General features: G+C 41.2%; 1 protein-coding gene across 1 annotated transcript in view; it reads right to left on the bottom strand.

The window, feature by feature from the left end:
* Positions 1–21,113, bottom strand: part of ryr2a (ryanodine receptor 2a (cardiac)) — a 749,067-nt gene that overhangs the window by 105,036 nt on the left and 622,918 nt on the right. The window contains exons 72-76 of the mRNA XM_043695572.1: positions 19,303–19,437; positions 9,825–9,937; positions 4,772–4,868; positions 2,985–3,091; positions 1,545–1,596 (exon numbers count right to left, since the gene is read on the bottom strand). Of these exons, the coding sequence (XP_043551507.1) occupies positions 1,545–1,596; positions 2,985–3,091; positions 4,772–4,868; positions 9,825–9,937; positions 19,303–19,437 (504 nt within the window). The remainder of the gene's footprint in view (positions 1–1,544; positions 1,597–2,984; positions 3,092–4,771; positions 4,869–9,824; positions 9,938–19,302; positions 19,438–21,113) is intronic.

Genomic DNA, 21,113 nt, shown 5'->3' with positions numbered 1-21,113 from the left:
GGGTAGGTTCTTCACTCAGTGAGTCGTAAGTTCATGGAATGCCCTGCCAGTTGCAGTGGTGGACTCTCCCTCTTTATGGGCATTTAAGCGGGCATTGGATAGGTATATGGAGGATAGTGGGTTAGTATAGGTTAGGTGGGCTTGGATCGGCGCAACATCGAGGGCCAAAGGGCCTGTACTGCGCTGTATTCTTCTATGTTCTATGTTCTATTAACTCTACTTTAAATCTCCAGGCTCTGAATTTCTGTTGCCTCCAGCATGAAAAGACATTCCAAAGTCCAGCAAGAAGATTCCTTCACCATCACAGAGGTTCAAATGAGGTCTGAGATGGAGGTAGTGCATCCAATACTTGAGGATAAACATGGACAGAGTGGCTGATGCCCATACTCTTACACCTCACTTCCTTTTGCCAGCAGCATTCTGGTAGTTTTCTCCTTAGGGGCTCAAATCTATGAAGCAAATTAGAGGGATAGCATCTCAGTTGAGTGTTGTCCCTTTAGATTTTTGGGTCCAGTATTTCTGCCCTGGCTTCAGAGTGTCAGTTCAGTAGAGTTTTACAAAGAGAAATTATCACCAAGGTCACTTGAGTGCACACTGAGTCGGTCTCCTGAAAATACAATTGACTCTCGCCGTAAATCACAAAAGCCACTGATGAGTGACCAGTTTGCACTGGGCAGGTTACTGAAAGCTGGGATTTTTACTAAATTGGGGAGATAAGATTAAATCATGTCAAATTGCATTTAAATTACATGCAAGGGGCATTAAGCATGAACTCCCCATCGCTAATTGGTGGCTTGTCTGTTTTGTTAATTTCCTACTGTCAGATTAATCACAAACAGTTTTCCTGCCACCAGCAGTGTTCTGTGAATAATTCCAGCATCTCCATGCCTGCCCACCTTGCCCCTGCCGGTACTGCATTTGAAATGCTCATCATTAGGCTGTTAACAAAACCAAGTTCATTACTGGGTCCAATGGCTGTAGCTCACCGAGTATTTATCCACTGGGTCATCACCCGATCTGCTGGCCTATTGAAACCTGCACCCATTCAGCAACCTTCCCCCACCAGGTACATTCTGTCGCCTTGCTGAGAGCAAGATCACAGATTGTGAATGACTGTAAAGTTTCATTCGGTATGAGAAAATAAAGCAACAATAAAGCCACTGTTCACCCTTCATAGCTTTGAAAGAACTATCCAACACAAACTATTTTACTTTAAAGAGAGGAAATGAATGCAATCAATTATATGAATTGGGACCATTCAGCCCAGTCAGTTTGAATGTTAGTGTGTGGTTCAGACTAACATCAACAGCCCAGTTTTGACTCTACTTGTGGCGAAGATAGAATTGGGAGTTACTTTTGTCACCTGAGTCTGTTTCGAGGAGAGGAAGGCAATGGCAAACCATTGCTAATCAAAACTGCTAAGAAAAACAGCACAGGAGGCAGCATCGGCAGACAATAAGCCAACGATCTGCCTTCAGGCAGAGCACACAGTCATATAAATAATTTACACTAAATTAACTTAATAAATGTAATTCAATCATTACCTTTGCCATAATGTCAGCATAAGCCATGTAGAGGAAATCTTCTTCGAGATTACTGAGAAAATCATAAGAGAATGCTCTAAGTAATAAGATATAATAATTTTTAGTGGTTGTAGTTTGGTTTAAATGACACGGACTACAATTCCCAAGGAGTTCTCCTGATCTTCCTCCATAACCTTGGCACACCATCGACAGAATCAACAATCAACAGAAATGGCTTTTTTATATGCCATTTCGCAGGTTTCCTACTGAAGTCAGTGTGAGTTATCAGGAGAAGCTCCATAGAAATTCCATGCCGGCAATCAGACTATCAACCATTGTACAGATATTAACAAAAATTCAAACTAAAGATGTTGAATTAAAATTTCACCTTGTGGGGAAGAACTCAACAATCAGATCACTTGTGAATGAGCAGGACAAAAATGACCATAAAAGTCATGTTAATGCAAAAATTCAAATCATTCAGTGAAGGGAAGCTGTCCTCCTTTCCCAGCCTGCCATCATATGACAACAGAGAGTTGACCTTAAGTTAGCTTTCTCCCAAAGCTGACCTTCACTCTACTGTTAACACACACACTGGATTAGCGCTTTGTCTCCTCTCTGCAACCATTACCACTCCCTTAGCCTTTTGTCCTGCCATACCTTTAATCTCTAAATTCCTTCACTCTTTAATCTGTCCCTGATTTAATCCTCCATTCCACTTGTTCCTGCCCACATTTGTCAGCAATGCAGAACACACCATTTATCCACATCTCTTCACTTCCAAAGGGTCATATTGCATTCAAAACATTAGCTCTGTTTCTCTCTCCACAAATGCTACCAGACTTGTTGAGTTTCTCCAGCATTTTCATTTTACATCAGAAGACGCATTGTAGTGATTCTTATTGCTCTCAGTAACTACTGCTTTGCCAGTATAATCTCTCTCCAGAACAAAAGATCACATAAAACCATAGTGTCCTATAAATTATTCTTTACCCATGTTGTAACTTTGACAGAAGTATGGTGAAATTGTTACTTATACACAAAGATACCTGTGTGGGAGTGGTGCCAAGGAATTTCCAATGTGCTACAGCTAAAAGGTCAGTTAGAGTGGAGTTGATTACCAAAGATGAAGTTTTGGCTAATTCTTACACAGAAAAATTCAACCCATTACAAATTGTGAGTTCAACTTGCAATGAGGTTTCTAGTTTTTGCAACCAAATGTGAACTAAATACACCATTTTCTGAAGTTAACCTTAATTTACATTTATGTTTGTAAAGACATTGTATCAGTGGAATAAAGAATCACATTTGTAAAGTTTAGATGTCAATGAAATGAAGAACCACAACTTCATGAACTTCAGGCCATCTGTGTACTTTATTCTCTCATAATATTTAGCTTTTTGGTCTTCTCTTGTGAAAAGCAAAGACAAAGAAAAGCAAGTTATATTAACTGAATCCTACCATTTTTCAGTTAAGGCTGTCCGACTGAAAAGAAGAATGAGTTGGTGAAGAGGGTCAAGGCGCTTGGTTCCCTCCTCTTCTTCCACTGGTTTTTCCTCCCCTGGTTTCTAAAGGAATACAGATAAAGTTATATCTAAACTGAAATTTCATTAGAAACATTATGAAACTAAATACCATCACAAATGGTACAGGTTGTCTAATAAAAGGCTTAATATTTACAATACAATTTTCAGTGAAATAAGTTGCATAATACAATCAGTTATTTGTTCTGAATGTACCACCTCATATAACTGCAAACGAACAAATTAGCCTTGCTGGACTATAGTCTATTTTCTTTTGACTTATACAGTTTGTTTTCCAGGTCTCAAACAGGCATTAACAACAAGACTAAGAACAAATAGTAGATTAATCAACATATATGAAGTGAACAGACTGCTGCGATTCAAACATGAAAACAAAGTCAAACCCTTGACAATGTGTTCCCTCTGCAATGTGCTCGTTATTTTATATATTTTGAACTTTTTAATTCAAATTTCCAACATTTGCTCTTCATGTGGCTTTAATCAATACATCACCACTACTTCAGCTTCCTTTTCCTGTAATAGTGTCTATTATTTATTATTCTTGGGACTGAATTGACCTGATAGTATTTAATGGCCATACTGAGTTATCCTTAAGGAATTAAGAAATTAAATTACAGGACGGAATGCTTCTGTATATTTAAGGCTGAGTCAGAGAGATTCTTGACCAGTGGGGAATCAAGGGTTAAGGGGAAAGGGCAGGAAACTATGCTTGAGGAATATCAGATCGGCCATGATCCTGAATAGTGGAGCAGGTCTACTCCTGTTCCTATTTCTCATGGTCTTAGTTGAAGGAGAGCTATCACATTGAACCACTTCTGTTGGATAGACACCAGCATTTTGGGTGCATGGGAACATCTGGCTTGGGACCAGGCTGGTTTGGAGCATAAGCCTTCAGTACCACACTCAGAATGTCCTATCAAATCAGCCATTTGTCGATATCATGTGAAGTCATTTTATTATTCCAAGTGATGAGGTACCTGATATACTTCTTTATATTGTATGACACCACAAAAGTGAAACTTGTTGCTATGTTTATATGTCAGATTTCAGAATGGAAAGTGTGAAAGGCATGTGGTTTTTCAATGAATGCTGGTGCACCCATGTAACATACCGAATGTGGAAAACTAACAAAGTTACAAATCACACAACATCAGGTTATAGTCCAACAGGTGTATTTGAAAGTATAAGGTTTTGGAGTGCTTCTCTTTTGTCAGGTAGCCACCTGAAAGCTTGTACTTGCAAATAAATCAAAACTATAGCCTGGTGTTCTGTGATTTGTAACTTTGTCCACCCCAGTCCAACACCGGCACTTCCACATCATGAAAATTGACAACTTTAACCTTGTCTAATCAATGCAATTTAACGAGAATTACATTTTCTCCTTTGCTTAGAAATAACTAACACTGATATTCCTCTTTCCACTATCTTAACAAAGGCACTCTTTTCTTTTAAATGGATCACCTTCTTTGCTGAAAGAAAGTACAAAGAAATCAATCATGAATAAATCATTGCATTCATTGTCCACTTCAAACAGAGCAATGAAAGATGGCGTATGTAACAGACTCTTAAGTGATGATGGATTAGCTATCCTGGAACGGTAGAAGCAAAGGTATGAAATTAAGAACACTGTTTTACATTTCCAATACCCTATTAGTATCCTCAGAAATTAAACTGCACAAAGGTCAATAACAACATATAACTCACAGCTATATCCTCTATTAGCTTATCTTCGAAATAATGTTCCTCAGTTTCAATCCAGGATTTTTCATAGCCTTGAAGGAAGAGATTGACAGCTCGGTGCCTGAAGGGACATACAACAATGACAATTATGGCACATTATTTGTTTTGCTTGTTACATTAGGGCTATATCAGTCTCTGCATAATGTTAAACTGATTATGTTGCAAGCTGAAGCCCAGGTTATAACATTGTCCTATCAGTCATTGCCATTTGTTATGGCAATATCGGATCATTTCCAATCTCAACTTAGATTTTTTTCATCTACTTCAATCTGATTAGGGCATTTTAATAACAAAAAGTATAAGGATGTCTATACCAACTTGAATTGGCTTCTAATCTCTCATCTGAATCTCTGTTAATAAACATAGGTTCCTATCTTTATAACAATTTTCAAAATAACAGTTTTTTTCTTCTTATAAAATATGTCACAATAACAAAAACCCTTGAGAAATAATATTCAGCAGCATTTAAAATTAATGCGATTTTTGAGAAGATTAGTAGCTCAGGTTGAGATTCCAGTTGTAAGCTTGCATGCTGGTAGGTTTGTCCTGAGATGTTTTGTCAACAGACTAGGTAACGCCATCATTGAGCCTGCGGTGAAGCGTTGGTGTTCTGTCCTGCTTTCGATTCATGTGTCTTGGTCTGTTAAGGTGGGTGATATCATTTCCGGTTCTTTTTCTCAGAGTTTGGTAAATGGGATCCAAATCGATATGTTTATTGGAGGAGTTCCAGTTTGAATGCCAGGCCTCTATTCCTGTGCATGTCTCTGATTAGCCTGTCCTAGGATGGATGTATTGTCCCAGACAAAGTGGTGTCCTTCTTCGTCTGTGTGTAAGGATACTAGTGACAGCTGGTCTTGTCTTTTGGTGGCTAGTTGATGCTCGTCTATCCTGGTGGCTAGTTTCCTCCCGCCTATCCGATGTAGTGTTTGTTGCAGTCCTTGCAGGATATTTTGAAAATGACATTTGTTTTTCTGGTTATTGTTACAGGGCCCTTTAGGTTCCTCAGTAGCTGTTTCAGTGTGTTGGTAGGTCTGTGGGCTACAATGATGCCAAGAGGTCAGAGTACTCTATTAGTCATCTCTGAGATCTCTTTGATGTATGATAGTGTGGCTAGAGTCTCTTGGTGTGTTGTGTCTGCTTATTTGGGTTTATTGTTTAAAAATCAGTGGACTGTGTTTATCGGGTACCTGTTGTTCTTGAATATGCTGTGTCAGCATTTTTCTTCTGCTGCTTGTAGGTCCTGGGTGCTGCAGTGTGTTGTGGCCCGTTTAAATAATGTCCTGATGCAGCTCCGTTTGTAGACGTTGGGATGATTGCTCCTGTAGTAGAGTATGTGGTCTGTGTGTTGCTTTCCTATAGACGCTGGTCTGCAGTTCTCCATTGATGGTTCGTTCCAATGTGACATCTAGGAGGGGTAGTCTGCTGTTGCTCTCTTTAGTTTAAAATTAATATCATGAACCGCATTCATTTCTCGGTGTTATATCTCAGAAAGGACATATTGGCTGAAGAAAGTTTGTAACAGAATGATAGAAGTTTTAAATGATGTATTGACTAGGCTTTTATACTCCCTTAGTATAGGAGATTAGTGGTTGATCTCATAGAAATGTTTAATATCATTTGTTATGGACTAGGCCAGACTACTCAAAACATTTCTAAGCAGGCAGCCCAGACTGTAACTTTGCTATTCATTTTGGTAAGTGTACAATGAAAATTACCCAGAGTAAGTTAGCTAGGTTGACTACCAGGTTTTAAAACAGACAAAAATTTATTCACAAAGTTACAGAATGAAACACAAAGAACAGAATATAGAATACCCACAGAACTCAGTCTATTCAAACTAGACTTAATTATGCTGTTCCGAAAAAGTGCAACAGTCCCGATAAACAAACCTCTTAAACACAGTAAAAATGAAACAGAGGCTTACAGGTTGATGTTAGAAGGGCAGAAGGAGAGAGAGTCTAGCAGCCTGTTTCCACACAACCCACTGCTGAACTGAACTAACAACAAGAATTCAGCTTCCAGGACTGACCACTCCCCTTTCATTATACAGTTTACTTCTAAAATATGAAAGCTGTGGCCTAAAGTCTCATCTGTTTACGTATAAACAAAAAAAGCCTCTCAGTAAACCCTTTCATCTCTGTACTAAACCAGTTGAATCAGAACCCGGACTGTTTTAGACCCCTCTGAGAAAAACCAAGGGCACAGTATCCTTGAGAAAAGGAACAGCTTTTAGAAAAAAGGACCAGCTTTGTGACATTTTAAAGTAATTGATGAGGTGGATAAGAGAAACTATTTCCTCTGTTAGGCAAGTCATGAACATAGGACCAGAACCTTAAAATAGAGTTAGAGGCAAGAGATAAGGAAAGGGCAGCAGAAATGAAACACTTTGAGTTACAGTTGAAAGCAGAAGAGAAAGAAAAAGAATGAATGGCTTTAGCAGAAGAAAAAGAAAAAGAGAGAGAGTTTGAACTTCAAAAATTGGCACTTAAATAGGTAAGTCAGCTAAAAAGGCTGGAGATAAAGGCTGAAGGTCAGCTTAATGTGGAAGAGCTCAGTTGTTAATGGGTAATATCATAGAAAAGGAAAGTGAAAATCTAGCACTATCTTCTCAAAATGTTGTTGAGGTCAACAGAAAATCTAAGAACTGAGAGTTTGTTGGGTAAGGGTACTAAGGGTTACCGAACCAATTAAGGTAGGTAGACAGAGTTAAGCTAGAGGTCAACCATGATCTCACTGAATAGTGGGATATGCTTGAGCAGCTAAATGACCTAATCCTGTTGCTACATGAAGATAATGCCAATATCCAATTTGCCTAATGGTGCTGCTGGTGACAGCAATATCAAGTTTATCTGCAGTGAAATATAATGGTTTGTCGTGCAGCCTCTGAAGATTCCAGGATCTGCCAGGTGTTCCATAAAAGTTCACACGATGGCCTGCCATCAATTTCATTTAGAAAAAATAAACAACACGTTCCACTGTCAGTTTTTGCTTTCATCTGGCTTTATAAGCTGCACTTGTGACCAGGGTACAATGCCAGCCAAGTAAATATGAGTAAAGTGTACCTGACAGTCGGGAGAGCAACATTCCCCCAAAACTTGCACAGCAATGTCAAAGCAACTTGGGTGATGTACTCGAGCAGCATGTAGAAAGGCAGAGACACTCCATGTGCACTATAAATGTTACCACCTGATACCGAGTGTGTACTCTTTGTTGAGTGGCTCAACCTGTCTATATGATGCATCTTGCCAGATGTAAGCAGTCCTATTAGAAGAATGAATACCTTCACTTTTAAAACCATATTCCTCCTTTAACTATGTCTTTGTCACCTTCAGAGTAGACCTCTCCAGTACCATACTCAGCACTTTTCCCAGTTACATCATATAAAAGATCCCACTTGGCAAATGCACCATTCTCCAAATCCTGTCTCCTGAAATAAATTAGTATTAGTTTGGGGTCATTTTCAAAAATGAATTATATTTAGCATTGATAAATTCCCTAGACCAGATGAGCTATGTCCAAGAGTATTGGAGGTGGTGGCTACAGGGATAATGGATTATATTTCAAAATTTTAAAGATTCTGAAAAAGTTCCTGCAGAGTAGCAAATTATTTAACATGACAGGCAGAGAGAAAGCAAGAAATACAGACCTATTCATTTGATGTCAGTCATTAGGAAAATGATGCAATCTATTATAACGGGTGTGATAACTGGATACTTAGAAAATAACAATATGATTGAACAGAGTCAACATGGCTTTATGAAGGGAAATCATGTTTGACAAACGTGTTGGAACTTTTGAGGATGCTGCTTGTTGCAGAGATAAACGAGAGTCAACAGATGTGGTGTGTCTAGAGTTAAAGATAGTAAATAAAAAGTAGTAAATAATAAAAAGTAAAGAATAAAGTTAATAGGTTCTACGAGTTTTGGGTATCCTTGTATCCCAGTCATTGAAAGTAAGCAAGGAAGTGCAGTAGGCAGTAAAGAAGGCAAATGTATGGTATCTAATGTTATGGACCAGGCCGAACCTGCTCAAAATGTATTAAGAAGAGAGCTGAGACCCTAACCATTCTTATTTAAAGTTAAGTGCAAGGTATTGCATTCCAGATCCAACTTGATTGGTCAAACTACTTGATGCTAAACAAAACACACTTTATTTTTACACTACAGTTAAAATACAGACTAAACACAAATAAAGTAATTAGTTTAACTGTAACTCTATTGAAATGCTTAACAAAATAATAGATATATTAACTATTACTAATTAACTATTCCAATACAGTAGCATCCCGTAAACACACGTTTGGCAAAGGCAAATTCAACAAAGTTGATTATCTCATATACAATGCTAGCAGCGGGAAGAGAACCCTCGCTTTTAGCTGGAACAGAGAGAGGAATAAAAGTTTCCACATCCAGTGTCAGGACCCCAGCAACTGCTGACAGCTAAAACTAAAAATTCTGGTTCTGTGGGAGCTTGGCCCCATCCATTCATGCTGCTATAATTGTTCCAACTTTTTTTTTAAAAAGCCTCAAGGCCTCACAAGTTGTTTACTCTATTAGCAATGAGCTAGACTGCTCGACACCTCTGCCTCAAACTTTCTTCAGAAAAGAAACCAGGACAAAATGCACCTCTTAGAGCCATAGTATTGTCACACTAAGTACAGGAGTAAACATGTCTTCTGCAGTTGCATAAAACTTTGGTGAGCCCACACCTAGATATTTAATACAGTTTTGGTCATCTTATCTAAAGGCGTACATATTGCCATAGTGGGAGTGCAATGGAGGTTCATCAGATTAATGAGGAGACATTGAAGAAGTTGGGCCTGTTTTCTCTCGAGTTTCAGCAACTGAGAGGTAATCTTTCTGGAAATTTCCATGTACTTTGATGGGGTGTGACAGGAAAGACGCGAATAGGACTTTTCCTCTGATGCTGTGATAAGGATAAGCTGATCCATGCGTGGGAAGATATAAATGCTTGTTACAGGTTTATTAACTATAGTGAGAAAACAGTTAGTTCCTACCGTGGTAAATTATAGAGCGGTGCCATCCGGAAGCAGGCCACAACTGCCCGTTTACGTTGTTTTGACAGCAGTTTGTGCCAGACAGCCTTTTTAGATCTCTGGGGATGCTCCACCTAATGCATAAGGTAGAAATGCAAAGCTCAGGCTTACCATTACAATTGTGAGACCACTTGTGACAAAAATGGTTCAGTCATCGTTAGTTTAACCAATTCTGGAATTTATTCTCATCACGTCCACGACAATGAGATTGTACATGGGTTGACTGGTACTTTAAGGTTTGAAGCCAAAGCCCATTTGAAATCATACTATCAGACATTAACATACGTTGTGCACTGATACAATTTTTTTCCCATTTGCTATTACATTACTCAAATGTTAAGACAGCAGCTTTACAATGGGTTCAATAATGTGTAACTTAGATGATTTTGCATTTACAGCTAGACCTACAGGAATGTACACAATGGCAAATAATGTGGGTAGGTTTAATCTAGGCTCTGCTAATGCAAGTTAAACCATGGAAACAGAACATAGACCAAAGGATCTGTTTGCATGCTGTACATCTCTATGACTCTATGTTCAAACTCGTAAAAGGAAATTTTAATTCTGCAATAAAGAAATTATTCTTAATGAGGAAGTGATCAAGTCTAGAGCCCCAGCCTGGAGCACGTATGCAACCTGGGCAGTGATGCATCTGCAGAGCTATAACAACAGAGAGCTAATCAATGGACCTCACTGCAATCTGATTTCACCAACTCAGGTTGAATGATGTGAGGATCAAAAAAGAATGATTCCTCAACAGAACTAGGGCTCTTGAGGCATAAGCATTGCCAGGGATGGGGGTGGGGTTTGAATGTGGGGAGCTAAACAGAAACTTAGTAGCAGATCATTAGAGAAGCAGAGAAATATAGAGTAGTGGAGACCTGACGTTTCCTTATAGCATGAAGGAGCACCCTTACTACTCCTAAGCCCCAATAATACACTAAAATACTACATTTATTTCCCTTTTTGGTAGTTTCCAAGGTCTGTTCCTGAATGGTGCCAGGTTTCCCCAGCAGAGAAGAGTGGCGTGTAATGGGAAGTGGATGAGAATCATGTTGGGTCAGACACTGCTCCAATTTTACCCCTAACCCTCTGACTCGGGTACAACTGTTTGCATTGGGAATCAGAGATTGAAGGTGAATCTTGGGAAGCGAAGACCAGGCAGAGTGATGTGACCCTTGCAAAAATGCAAGGAACAACTAGACATAGCAATGGAGGGAATGGAGAATCATTTCAAGTTTACGAACTGATTGGCCTTCCTCATTTATATGGTAATCTCAGCCGACTTGTAATCCAGAACACCAGGTTAATGTTCTAGGGACATGGGTTTAAATCCAGCTATCAGAGACAGCTAAATTTGAATTCAATAAGAAAAATCTGGTATTAAGCAAAAGCTGGACTAAAAAACAATGTAACCAGTGTCGATTGTTGTAAAAACCCATATAGTATACTAATGTTCTTCGGAGGAGGAAATTTGCAGTCCTCTACTGTCCTACCACACACACACACACACACGAGTCAAAACCTACTGCAATGAGATAGACCCTTGATTAGGAGCAGGTAATAAATGCTGGACTAGTTAGCATCACTCACATCCTGTGAGCAAAAACAAAAAAAGTTGCATCAAAACTGCAGCACACAGAATTCTACACCAATGGACTTATTGGGTACCTTGAGTGGCACGAGGAAATAATGAGAAAGTTGGAACAATACATTGAGAATGGAAAAATAAGATTCTTAACATCAAAAAGAATAATTACCAATTTTTCCCTTCAAGGATGAAACACTCATTTCTAAATTTCACTAATGAACAGGGACTATCTTACTTCATTTCAGTAATCTACCCTCATTTCTATTCAGTTCTCAATTCTCCCCTCCTTCCTCAATAAACTAGGTGGCATCAGTTTCTGACATAACAGTCAGAGCGGTTACCTGGCGGCAGATGTTTAATGCTTCTTCAGGATTTATGACAACTCGATGTTCACCACCATTTCCCTGGACACCATCTTCTTTCACTCTTTGTCCATGCCAATGGGCATCACCAAACCAGCAGTCTCACCACATCGTCATAGCTGTATTCAGACCAACTTTCAGCCAGTTTAGCCCCCCAGGACTTTATTTTGCAGCTCAGGAAACTATGACTTGCACTTACTTCTGCCAAATTATAGGGACACACATGCACCTCATATATCCATACAAGATGCATCTTTTGACTCTTCATTTACTTTCTTCATTCTCGCTCATTTTGCACGGACTCAGAGATTATCAGGTTCTCTGACTTTCATTGATTTTTAGTGTGTCGGTTCTGGTGTTCCAACTTACAGGCTGTCAGTCTCTTTGGACTGCATTGGTATTCCTTGCAGAGAGAAAGGCATGCACTATGTCACTGCTCAGAGCATGCAACTATCAAGGAGGTAGATATATTGCTGCACAGGCCAATGCTACCTCAATACAGCATATGCCAGCAGCTTATGCAGAAACATACTGCACATGCTCCAACTTTGAGCGGCACTGCTGCCTCACAGCACCAGGGTCCCAGGTTCAATTCCAGCCTCGGGTGACTGTCTGTGTGGAGTTTGCACATTCTCCCCATGTCTGCGTGGGTTTTCTCCAGGTGCTCCGGTTTCCTCCCACAGTCAAAGATGTGCAAGTCAGGTGAATTGGCCATGCTAAATTGCTCATAGTGCTAGGTGCTTTAGTCAGAGGGGAAATGGGTCTAGGTGGGTTACTCTTCGGAGGGTTGGTGTGGACTGGTTGGGCCGAAGGGCCTGTTTCCATCATTGTAGGGAATCTAATCTAATCTAATAAATGGCTATGTCTGAAAGTCAGAGGACATTAGTCCTTAGTGCAGTCAAATGACTCTTTCATTGTCACTGAGCCATGTCATCTGCAGAACTTGAGCTCACATGGGGTCTCCAACACTGGTCTTCCAATCCTTGGCTCGGAGATGGGCCTGGGATGTCACTGATGCCATTTCTCCATGTTACACCAGTTTATATCTTCCCTCTGTGACGAGCAGTCAGTTATCCTGGGCAATGCGATTATCAAACATTGCTGGCTTCCCCCATATGCAGGGCTCTATAGATTTTGCTTTGAAAGCACCCTATCACCAACCTGCCAAGTTCATCAAAAATAAAGGCTTCTGCTCCATCAATGTGCAGTTGTGATTGTGTGACCAGTAGTGCCAGGTCTTGGAGATCTGGGCAATGTCATTCTGCATGCATGCTAGCAAACTCAAGGTTTGTGCCTCATTCCAAGGTCCTCAGGCTAAATAACGATGGCTGCTGGGAGAGAAACAACATCCCCACCAAACAAGGCTGATGAGACCTTTACAAAAGTCTCACACTGACACAGTACAGAGTTACAATGCTTCTCAGTTGGCCACAGTGCGAGAGACAACAGGCCTCCTTACTTTGAGGTTTTGCTGCCTGGACTGCTGACTTGACGTATCACTGGGGCAAGCTGTGCCTGCCAGAACTGGCGCGGACAATCTCTTGGATGAAGAGGAAGTGGAGGATCCACAGCAATGATGCAGATGAGGAGCAGGATATTGATGTGAGAAACATCCAAGAGACCATGATAGATCTAAACATCACCAAATGCAAGAGGCTAGACACTACCTCTGACATCTCCCCTAAACCTTCCTCCAATAACCTTAAAATTATGCCACCTCGTGATAGCCATTTCCACCCTGGGAAAAAGTCTCTAGCTATTTAGGGCGGCACGGTGGCACAGTGTTTAGCACTGCTTCCTCACAGCGCCAGAGACCCGGGTTCACTTCCCGCCTCAGGCGACTGACTGTGTGGAGTTTGCACGTTCTCCCCGTGTCTGCGTGGGTTTCCTCCGGGTGCTCCGGTTTCCTCCCACAAACCAAAAATGTGCAGGTTAGGTGAATTGGCCATGTTAAATTGCCCGTAGTGTTAGGTGAAGGGGTAAATGTAGGAGAATGGGTCTGGGTGGGTTACGCTTCGGCGGGTCGGTGTGGACTTGTTGGGTCGAAGGGCCTGTTTCCACACTGTAAGTAATCTAATCTAATCTAATCTAATCTATTCACTCTATCTATCCCTCCCATCATCTTTTACACCTCTATCAAGTCACTTCTCATCCTTCTTCGCTCCAATGAGAAACGCCCTAGCTCCCTAAACCTTTTATCATAGCCCTCCATTCCAGACAAGATCCTGATAAATCTCCTCTGCATCCTCTCTAAAGCTTCCACATCCTTCCTATATTGAGGCGACCAGAACTAAACACAATATTCCAATTGTGGTCTAAGCAGGGCTCTATAGAGCTGCAGCATAACCTCACAGCTCTTAAACTCAAGCCCCCTGCTAATGAAAGCCAACATGCCATTCGTCTTCTTAACAATCATATCAACTTGGGTGGCAACTTTGAGGGATCTATGGACATGGACCCCAAGATCCCTCTGTTCCTCCACACTGCCAAGAATCCTGCCTTTAACCCTGTATTCTGCATTCAAATTTGACCTTCTAAAATTAATGACTTCACATTTTTCCAAGTTGAACTCCATTTTCCACTTATCAGCCCAATTCTACATTCTGTCAATATTCGGCTGCAACCTCCAACAGCCCTCCACACTATCCAAAACTCTACAAAACCTCATGTCATCGGCAAACTTACTAACCCACACTTCCACTTCCTCAACCAAGTCATTTATAAAAACCACAGAGCAGAGGTCCCAGAACAGATCCTTGCAGAACACGACTGGTCACCGAGCTCCAGGGTGAATACTTTCCATCTACTACCACCCTCTGTCTTCCACAGTTCTTGCCTAATGGCATTGTAATTCCCCCTCCCCCAATTACTTTCCCATATTATCTGCTCTTATCCCTCTCCATGAGTATAGTAAAGGTCAGGGAGTTGTGATTTTTATCACTGAAAAGCTCTCCCACTGAGAGATCTAACACTTGGCATAATTTGTTACCAAACACCAAATCCAGTATGGCCTCCTCTCTCATCGGTCTGTCTATACATTGAGTCAGGAACCCTTCCTGGACATACCTGACAAAAACTGCTCCATGCAAACTATTTGAACTAAGGAGATTCCAATCAATACTAGGGATGTTAAAGTCACCCATGACAACAACCCTGGTTACTTCTGCACCTTTCCAAACTCTGCCTCCCAATCTGTTTCTCTGTGTCTCTGTTGCTATTGGAGGCTCTGTAGAAAACTCCCAGTAATGTGACAGTTCCTTTCCTGTTTCTGACTTCCATCCATACTGACTCTGTGGACAAACCCTCCTCGTTGACCTCCCTTTCTGCAGCTGTGATACTGTCCCTGATTAGCAAGGCCATTCCCCCACCCCTTTTACCTCCCCCCAAATCCTTTTGAAATGTCTAATCCCTGGGACATCCAACAACCCCATTCCTGCCCCTGTGATATCCCAGTGTCTGTAATGGCCACAATCTCACAGGCTCAAGTACTGATCCATGATGTAAGCTCATCATCCTTAAGGTCATATATCTGATGATGTGGAGGAGCCAGTGTTGGACTGGGGTGGACAACGTTAAAGACCACACAACACCAGGTTATAGACCAACAGGTTTATTTGGAAGTACTACCTTTCAGAGCGCTGCTGATAACAACTACCTGATGAAGGAGCAGCGGTCCGAAAGCTAGTGCTTCCAAATAAACCTGTTGTACTATAACCTGGTGTTGTATGATATTTAACTTTGCCATATATGTGAACCTAGTTATTTCTGCGCTCCTTGAAATATTTTGTTGCTGAATAAATACATTCTCAACCTTATGACTGTTCATGTGGTAACTTTTGGCTGATCCCACCTTTCTGTACCCACAATTTACAGGTCCTCCTTACCATTTGGGAGACAACAGCAGTTATGGAGACAGTAACATTGCATGGCCAGAGAAAGGCAGCAATTGCTTCAGTTCCTCTCAACAGGCAACTGAAGGGACAGTAGGGACATGAACTTCTCATTGTTCACTTGCCTTGCCTTGAAAAGCAGAAAGACAGGATGACACACTGGCAATGGAAATAGAACATAGAACATAGAAGAATACAGCGCAGTACAGGCCCTTCGGCCCTCGATGTTGCGCCGATCCAAGCCCACCTAACCTACACTAGCCCACTATCCTCCATATGCCTATCCAATGCCCGCTTAAACGCCCATAATGAGGGAGAGTCCACTACTGCTACTGGCAGGGCATTCCATGAACTCACGACTCGCTGAGTAAAGAACCTACCCCTAACATCTGTCCTATACCTACCCCCCAGTGATGTGAAATCATCACTGATTCAGTGCTCTCACTTATGATGTGCATGTAGGTGTGGCTGATTTGTGCAGGGCAGGCCCCCATCTAATCCCTGCACATTGCTTTTCACCTCAGTATTGTGAACATTTAAGTGCAGTGCCTTGGCCCTAATCATTAACACCATAGCTAAAGGATCAGTGAATCCTAATGCTATATGTTTGTAAGTAATGAGCAATACTTGTCAATGACCAACTGTCATCCTTGTGATTAGATTAGATTCTCTACAGTGTGGAAACAGGCCCTTCAGTCCAACAAGTCTACACTGACCCTCTGAAGAGTAACCCACCCAGACCCATTCCCTCATTTAACCCTGACTAACGCACCTAACACTATGGGCAATTTCGCATGGCCAATTTTGGATTGTGGGAGGAAACCGGAGCAAGCCCACACAGACACAGGGAGAATGTGCAAACTCCACACAGACAGTTGCCTGAGGCGGGAATCTAACCCAGGTCCCTGGTGCTGTGAGGCAGCAGTGCTAACCACTGAGCCACCGTGTTTGACAAGGCCACTCATCTCATTTCTCTCACACGTGTAAGTTAACCAGGTCCAACAGCTACAAAGAACCTATAGCAGAGATTTTAAGAGTGCGAGTGTATGTATACTGTATTAACAAAAGCTAATATTTGTTGTTGACAATGAAGTATCACCTTTACCATCCCTGTGCCCTCAATAGGTTTTGTTTGTCCTCTCCCTTCCACGATGTCAAACTGCAGGCCCAACCTTGGCATCTGGAGTGGAGGGAACCAACTTTGTAGTTGGCGCTGTTGACTAGGTTGCTCATGCCCTGGCATATATGGACCTAAAGTGCCCAGGGATACTGGATGCCCTGCCCGGCTGCAGGTCCAACATTCTATGCTTAGGCTTTTGTAGGCTTCAGTATCACAGACATGGGCAAAGGTATAGGGGACAGGTACCTCTGCTAAATTCTTAGGGGTAACTTAGTAGAGTTCTGCCTGTTGCTTCTTTTTCTCCCTATGGGTATCTGCTTACACTACCCTATCTTCCAAGAGGTTGAGGTTGCTCATACCCTTCTCACCTTGCCATTGATACTGAGCACCCATGGCTACAGCAATGGAGTACAGGTACCTGCACATAAAACACTAGCTGTGCAAGACCTGGCTGTCCATTGTAGTTACCACATGATGTATGAAGGCAACCACAAGCACATATACTGAAGCCAGATGGCACTGATAAAATTGATGGAATCCTCTGTCTTTCGATCCAGCTAATAGACTGTCTCTGATAAACCTGTCTGCTGTTCTTGTGCCTTGCTATGCATTTTGATGAAGTCATTAATTGCTGAGGCCGTAAGATTATCTTCTGCCTGGGGCTGAGCAAGTGCCTCAGCAAGGTTTCTGACAGTTCTCCAAGTGTCTGAAGCTCTGCTGAGATGTGACAGTGATATGTTTGCCAGATTGTGATCCTGAGTCTAATCCGTAAAAAGCTCCCACCAAGGTGAAAGTCTCTGAGCTGGTGGAAGGTGCAGGTGGAAGTCTTGCTGTTAGATCCTCTGAGGGATGAGTGGCTTCCCCCTCAGAGATGGAAGTGAAGCTCAGCGTCAATGGTGCTGGCCTCTGACTTGCAGTCTTTCGCTAGGTCCCACTAGTGCCTGCTTAAGAGGAGAGATGGCAATAGTTGTGGATAAAAAGGCTAAAGGCTTGTGCAGGTTAAGAAATAAGTGAGCACTAGCGTTAATAGTAGAGCAGTGCAGTACTATGAAACTCATTTAGTCTCCACATCCCCTCTTGAGCGGTCACTTTTTCTCAACCCAGCTCCAGCACTCTTCCAGATATGGGATGAGAAGCCTAATGTTTATTCTTCACTCTCTGTACCTGGTTATGAGGCATATTTTCATCAATGAGACGAAACCTAAGGTGGCACAGTGAGTCAGTGGTTAGCATTATTGCTTCACAGTGCCAGGGACTGCTCTACATTGCATTAAACCCAGAACACAGAACTGACCTGGGTCGCCATCTCCTGGGTCTGGTGAATGGTCTCTTTTGCCAAGGCTGGAGGATATAGCACTGTCCTCCCATCCGTCATCACTTAATATTCCTATTTGAGCCATTTTCATGATTAAAATGATACAGAACAAATGTATATGGGCAGTTCCTGGCTGGCAGCATCTGAAATACTATGAAGCCGGGGCTTATTATGGAGCCAGCGGTATGAACATTGCGACATCCCAGCAGTATTAAGCACTTCTGCTTCTATCACGCTATCCATGAGACCTTCGTGTTTATTTGTTAGTGGCACGTGGATGTCACTGGCCAGATTTTACGTTATTACCCAATCATCATTGCCCAGAGGACAGTTAAGAGTCAATCACTTTGGTGTGGGACTGAAATCACATGCAAACAGACCAGGTAAGGACTGCAGACTTCCTTCCCTAAACCACATCAGTGAACCAGATGGATTTTTATGATAATTGACAGCAGTTGTCACTGGATTAGCTTTTTTCTCCCTTTTCTTCCAGAATTCCTTTTTAGATTGAATTCAAATTTTACTATCTGGAATGGTAGGATTTGAATCCATGCTCCAGGAAGATTAGCCTGGAATTCTGGATTACCAGTCCAGTAACATTACTACTATTTCACAACGCGACTGGCTGGATGCATAAGTCATGAGCCAAGGAGTAGAAGCTTGCGTGGGAATGTTGACATGGACCACGGTAGATGGTCCACATTGGATCTCACTCGAAAAGCACTTTGGCAAAAAAATTGGGATAATTCAGCTGTCAGCTCCAAAAGACTGTTGAATTTCCTATTCCTGATAAACCTGCTGACATTCCCAAGTATTACTACAAATACAAACCAAAGTTATGGCCTCTTTCAGACAGGCATCTTGTTAAGGCACACAAATTAGTGTTCGATCATCGCCACAGGATCTGGGAGTAATACAACCGTGTGAACAAGAACCGTGTGCTTTACACATTTCAGGCACTGCGATCGGACAGGCCTCACAAAAGTCTTTCCACCTGCTGCCTGCCTCTCCTATTCCCTTCGTTTGGGGTCCCCTCAATCTCTTCCCACTATAACTCCCCTTTACCCCCTGCCTTTCACCCCATTTAACCCCTATTTTAAAATCAGTTCCTCAGAAAGTGTGTATTTACAAATTATAATCACTTGAATTAAATCCTCAGACCTGCTCCAAGTGGAAGATCACATTGGCAATATCCAGCACACGCATCACCGTTTTCTCTGGATCAGATGAAGCTTCATTCCTGTTAGGTAGATCTTTGTAAAGGGCCATCTGCCACCTAATGGCAGGATCTTCCAACTGTGGGAAAGAACAAGTGTTAGTGATATACACAGGAGCATGCATGAGCAAAGATAATTCTTCTATCTCTGTGCAAATGTTTTATTAAAGCTCACATTGAATTCTATTTAGTTCAGAATACAGAACCTTGAACCAAGAAAATCAATAAATGTTTTCGATTGCACTGCTCACCCCACTGCTGTTAAAATTTAGCCACTTGTGGAGTTTGAACAACTCAAATTTAAATAGTGATCAGGAAAGTAAGATGAAAGATATAGAAAATGACTGTATACATATGTAGAAGTATGGACTGTCCTGAATGTAGTAAAGCTGTATCAAATAGCAACAGTTCAGATGTTCAGAAGTTATAAGGACAAAGAGTCAAATGATTTCTGAACATTATCTAAACTTTGAGATTAAACTAGAGCCGTACATTTTCTCCATAAGTTTTTTAACGTTTTATTGTGTAAATAATTCACCAAAATTAAAACAGTACTAAAATCAAAGCAAAGCTGAAGAGAAAGTAAACAATTGAAGAGGGGTAAACAGGCACAGTCTTTTCCCTGGGGTCAGGGAGTCCAGAACTAGAGGGCATAGGTTTAGGGTGAGAGGGGCTGGTACAATTGCAACATTTAAGAGGCATTTGGATGGGTATATGAATAGGAAGGGTTTGGAGGGATATGGGCCGGGTGCTGGCAGGTGGGACTAGATTGGGTTGGGATATCTGGTCGGCATGGACGGGTCGGACCGAAGGGTCTGTTTCCATGCTGTACATCTCTCTGACTCTATGACTATAGATAACCACCAAGACTGCAGAACACCACAATCATGTGATTGTAGAAACCAGCATATGAAAAAGTAATCAAATCTTGGGAATGATTGCAAAGCAACCAAGCTCAAGATCTGAGACATTTAGGTAATGTCAAAAATGCAAAAGTAAAATCCAAATAAAATAAAATGATTACTGAATCCTGGGATAGGATGAAGGTTGCAGCATTGCGATCATTTCCATTTTGTTGTACTTATTGCAATATTTATATTATTTAAATTTATTCCAGACTACAGGTTTTTTTGACACTTTCCCGGACTTTACAATGGTTATAATGATCCAAACTTGAGTGTTGGCCATCTATACACAAACATTGCTAATCAATACACTCTCCAAGCTTTGAAACTAGCAGTACTTTGGGAGTCTGCAAATGTACAGAATACCATGGAAATGCAGAAGCTGCTGTCAGTCAATCTAAGCTCCTCTTGCAAGTGTGTTATTTAAATTCTCAAGAGCGAAATGTCTAAGCAATCAGTGAATTGACGAAACATTCTACTTCTTCATTATTAGTTTAACTGTAAAAAAAATTGAAAAAGTTACACCTAGTTGCATGAGTTGCTACAGGGTTTATAGTCATATACCAAATTTATAACAGCTGCTGAAAGCCGAAGATCATAATTGGAATGCCATTCCCCCACACACAAGTTTTAAAATAACATTTTTAGAAGCTTATTCATAAAAGTTTAGCTTCAGTCTTAATACAATCTCAATCAGAAATATTTATTGTGCTATCTGAAATAAGGAAATTCTGTGCTTTTAACCTCTTGGATGGTTAGCTGTGGGAATATTTTAATGTCATTGGCTGTTTCCTCATATCCTGACATTACTGTTACTAGTCACCTTGAAATCCCCTTGATTTGGTACTAGA

This window comes from Chiloscyllium plagiosum, chromosome 9, assembly GCF_004010195.1.
Source record: "Chiloscyllium plagiosum isolate BGI_BamShark_2017 chromosome 9, ASM401019v2, whole genome shotgun sequence".
NCBI classification, from domain to species: Eukaryota; Metazoa; Chordata; class Chondrichthyes; order Orectolobiformes; family Hemiscylliidae; genus Chiloscyllium; species Chiloscyllium plagiosum.
The sequence above is the reverse complement of the archived record's forward strand: the minus strand, read 5'-3'. Positions and strand labels throughout refer to the sequence as shown.